This window comes from Rhinopithecus bieti, unplaced genomic scaffold (assembly GCF_001698545.2).
Source record: "Rhinopithecus bieti isolate Rb0 unplaced genomic scaffold, ASM169854v2 scaffold_71968, whole genome shotgun sequence".
Taxonomy (NCBI): domain Eukaryota; kingdom Metazoa; phylum Chordata; class Mammalia; order Primates; family Cercopithecidae; genus Rhinopithecus; species Rhinopithecus bieti.
In genome coordinates this window covers 8,418-12,983 of record NW_016826534.1, presented here as the reverse complement: position 1 = coordinate 12,983, position 4,566 = coordinate 8,418, and the positions used below count along the sequence as shown (strand labels likewise).

The 4,566-nt window shown below is 36.0% G+C and overlaps 1 protein-coding gene across 1 annotated transcript; it reads right to left on the bottom strand.

Moving 5' to 3' along the window:
* Positions 1–77: 77 nt before the first annotated feature.
* Positions 78–2,637, bottom strand: LOC108522996 (glycerol kinase-like; the record flags this gene model as incomplete). The annotated part of the gene is made up of 5 exons (XM_017863457.1): positions 78–321; positions 431–551; positions 1,074–1,158; positions 1,654–1,750; positions 2,559–2,637. Coding segments are annotated over 5 exons (540 nt in total), but the record flags the coding sequence as incomplete, so codon positions are not given.
* Positions 2,638–4,566: the final 1,929 nt, after the last annotated feature.

Here is a 4,566-nt window from a genome sequence, read left to right as displayed (position 1 = left end):
TCGATCTCCTGCCCTCGTGATCCGCCTACCTTGGCCTCCCAAAGTGCTGGGATTACAGGCGTAAGCCACTGCGCCCGGCCGGTTCCTTAACTTTTAACTAAACAGAAAAACAAAACTCCCATGCACTAAGGTCGTTTTCACAGTATTATCACTAAACATTTCCTTATTTAAATGTACCCTCAGCATTAATCTGAGGTTCAAACCGCTCCATTGTGACGGCGGACAAATCCTCGGGTTCGAGACTCCATACGCCGACTCCTTCTGCAGCTCCTGCCGCCATAGCAGCACCTAGTGCAGTGGTTTCGGGCATCGAGGGCTTCACTGAGGGGAGAGAGTTCCATCAACATCTTTGTGGTTACATATGCCCAAAGAACTAGTTTTCCCCAAGAAACATTACTCCAGGAGTTTAAAGGAATGAAGACTTACTAACCTACTGGAATATACAGAATGTCTGCTTGTAGCTGCATAAGAATTTTGTTGCTGGTCATTCCTCCATCTACCTGCAAATGACTGAGTGGAATTCCACAGTCTCGATTCATGGCATCCAAAATCTTAAATAAACCAGTGTAATTAATGTTATAAATCTATTTCATAGTAACATCTCTGAAAACGGCAATCCTCCACTCAACTCTCAAGAGCTTCCAAGAGCCTATGGAATAAATTGAGACTTCTTATTCTAGTCTTCTAAGCCCTCTTTGATCTGCTCACAGCCAACCTTTTCTCTCACTACACCTCTGCATTCACCTTGATATTCAGCTAAGCTATGTTACCCTGTTTGGTACCCTGTTTTTCTGCCTTGATGCCTATGCTTGTGCTATTTCCTTTGCCTAATGTGTGCCACTCAGCCTCCCCACAACCATAAAATTCTCAGTGGCTGACAGGGAACAGGAACTTAGAAGGTAATGACAGGTGGAAAAAGGGAAAAAACCCTGCTTATATTTAGATTAGTATTTAGGTAGCCTTAATATTTGATTAACTACATTTTCAGTACTGAATAAAGCTCAGGCGTTAACATATAACTTAAGAGTGATAAAAGTGAACTAAGTACAAGAAAACAGGCCTGTATTTGTTACCTCTCGAGTTTGGAAACAAACAGCTTCTAATGCAGCAAAAGCAATATGGCATTTATTGGTGAACTGAGTGAGTCCACAGATTATCCTAAAAATACGCACAAAGATTTTCAGATTAGAATGGTATAAACCAATCAATTTGAAATATCTCAAATATGAAAAGGTCAAATTTGGTAGACAGAAGTGTCCAGGAAGAGAAAACTGGACATAATCATTAAGTAACTCAGAAAGACCTTATATTTCACAATTCTGCATTCATACATGAAAAAGTTTATGATGCATTTGAAGAGATGCTGGCATCGTAAAACTGAACCAATATTCATTATGATGATGTCCCTTCACTATACAACTTGCAGACATCTTGAAGATAAAAGATAACATGAATATGGATATGGCAGGGGTTATTGTCAGCTGATTCATAACTTCTTGGAGCTTAAAGTTTCTGAAATTATATTCTCCAAAAAGAAAAGGTTTTCTCAACATGTTATAATTATTTGAAAATAGATAAGAAACTAATTAGTTATTAATGACTTTAGTAAATAAATCAAGATCCCCAAAAGCACACCACATTTTCAATACTTACCCTCTTGCGCTGGGCTCCCAATAAGGTGCATATAACCCCGAAAATGCTGGGACGAAGTAGCAACCATAAGAAGTACCTGCTTCTTTAGCAAGCTTTTCTAACATTAAAACAAACAAAACAAAACAAAATCATACAAATATTGTGTATTATTAAATAAGCACACCTATTTTAAAATTAGAAAATTAGGACAGGGGTTTTGGTTTCCAATTCATTGGTAGAGCAAAATGTTGCTAACTACAGTAGTATGCTAGGATCAACAAAAACGAGTTTCTCCCACATTAAATACCCCCTACTAAAATGTAGCCTAGCTCAAGAAATCAAGGAACCAGATAGATGTGTTTCTTTAAGGTATTTTAGCTCATTTCCACTATTTTTAAGGTTGCTGACTAGGAGATGAAAACGTGGCCTCTAGTGTGTCCCTAATCAGAAATGTATTTCTGATGGTCTCACCTTCAGGCAAAGTTAAACAAGCGGATGAAAGAGTGAGTAGGGAAGCTCAAACTAACTATCTATAGACTGAAAACAGCCGTATTAATACTTAAATTATAGGTACCAGAGTTTTAATGCTCACTCGAATCTAAGAATTAAAGCTCTTTCTCATCAGATAAATTTAACTCAACTTCTCTATCTGCAGCTTCTGGCAATCTCCAGTGTTCAATTTTACACTTGGATAATTTTTATGCCCTACATTGCCAGTTTATTAATAACCACCACTAATTATGACAATTCCTTGTTTTATAAATCTTCACAAAATAGTCTTTTGTATAAGTCAAACTCATACTAGGGATCTATATAATTTATGGATCACATTTGGGGCAAAGCATAAGTATTCACAGATTGCAGAGATAAAATACTGAAATGTGTCATTTTTCAGATTTTCTAACCTTTTGTTAGAACACACTCACCAATTTCTTCTGAGGTCTTTATAATTCCAAGATTGTCTCTTAGCCAGCGAATAACAGCACCAGCTATAGCTACAGAACCCTAAAGAAAAAAAGGAATCCAAGACAGAATATATTTTATCACGATCAAAGGTTTTCATTGAGCATATTCTGTGTATGACACAACCAGATGGACAGAATTCAGTTTTCATTTTGGGACTCCGACAAATACGATAAACTAGGTCTTCTAATACAAACATAGTTTTGTCTAAGTCACTAATAAAAGTTTTTCATGGGATGGGGAAAACAAGTGAGCCTTCCAGCACACCCTTGGATTTGTCCCTATAGGTGGACATCGAGATCTGTTGGTCAGTTTGCTTCTTGAACAATTTTCTGTCTGTTGCTAAGCTATTGAAGTATGTTATCACTTAGAAATATATTGCCATATTATTCATAAAATTACTGGGAGAGGCCACATTAAAAGTTTTTTCAAGTCTGTTTCCCATATCTAACAGTATAGTAAATAAAAATAAATAAATAAATAAATAAATAAATGTTGGTTGGGCAAACAAATGGCAATCTTGATTATCTTGCCTTTCACATACTTTACTACCTCAATGCTTCTGAAAATTTAAGCAGATGGTAGACCTGCAAGCTCCTGTATTTGCCAGAAAACAGGGAGAGCTTGAGTGCCCCCATTTCCCCTCTCGTTCAGTACCTGATGAAATAATAAATAGATTCTTAATGACAGAAACATCCCCCCTGCTTATTGAAGTAACCCATATTTATTTGTTCATACCTTGTAAAGGTAATGAATGGTGAGCAGAAAGATGTTTGTCTTTCCTATTTGCAAATATAATGGAGAAATAACTTTTACTGAACATTCACTATGTTTTAAACACTAGCTTAAGTACTTCACTCATATTTCATTTAAAACTCAACACAACCATGAGGTACATAGTTTTGCCACCATTTTCCAGATATTTCATAAATTTACTTGAAAACTTGGTAACTATATCAAGCAGATAGCAAAGAAAATATTTTATTCCAGGTAGTTTGAGTCCTACATCCTACATCCACACTGTCAGCATTTATGCTTTGACATTATGACAGATATATTCACTGCGTAATATGGGAACCCATGAGTAGAAATTCTAACCCAGAGAGATGGAGCCTGGATCAAGTGATGGGGAAAAGGTTTTAAGGTTTCAGAGGCAGGCTGTATGTCTTCTCTCTTCTGTCTACACGTCACCATTTACTGAGCATACTGCCATGGGCAAGTTTCTGCTTCTCAGTGCCTTCAATTCTCAATGTCCTATCAATAAAGTAGGTATAAATGTACCTGCTCATACCGTTTCCATGAGAGCATAACTAAAGAGTTAACCTAAAGTATTTGGAACAGAATTCCATGTTCGATAAATGTTAGAAAAATGATTGAAGTTTAGTTATGTGTTGGCTACTTGAAAGGCAGAAAGAGAGAAGGTGATAGGGAGAGAATGTTACAGGCAGAAGGTCTGGCATGCTCTCTTTCTTTCTCTTAATTTTTCATAAGCTTGTCTATAAAAAGGAGGCTTAAGCCAAAAATTAATAGTTGATAGTTTGTCTGAGATGGAGGGACCTGTGTTTATAAACTGAAAACAAGAAAGTAGATGGAGATATTAAAAGTAATGTCTGTCCTCTGAAGAAGGCTCAACATACCTTCTGACTATGGGGAAAAAACAAATATGATTTTAAAACAAGTTTGTTCCTCTATACATGACTAAAATATGCATTCCAAATGAAGACTGTACTTTTGAAGAGGACAACAATTATGTAGATATGTGAGAAAATTAATTCATTGACAATTTGTGAAGAAAGAGTGTAAGTTTTAGAATCAGATCACATCGAATTTTAATTTTATTACTTCTTATCAACTGTGACCTTGAATAAGTCACTCATCTTCTTTGAGTTTTACTTTCTTTTATGGTCTATTAATTGTGTGAAACATACAAACAAATAGGAATATAAAACATACATATGTGGAAGAAAAAAG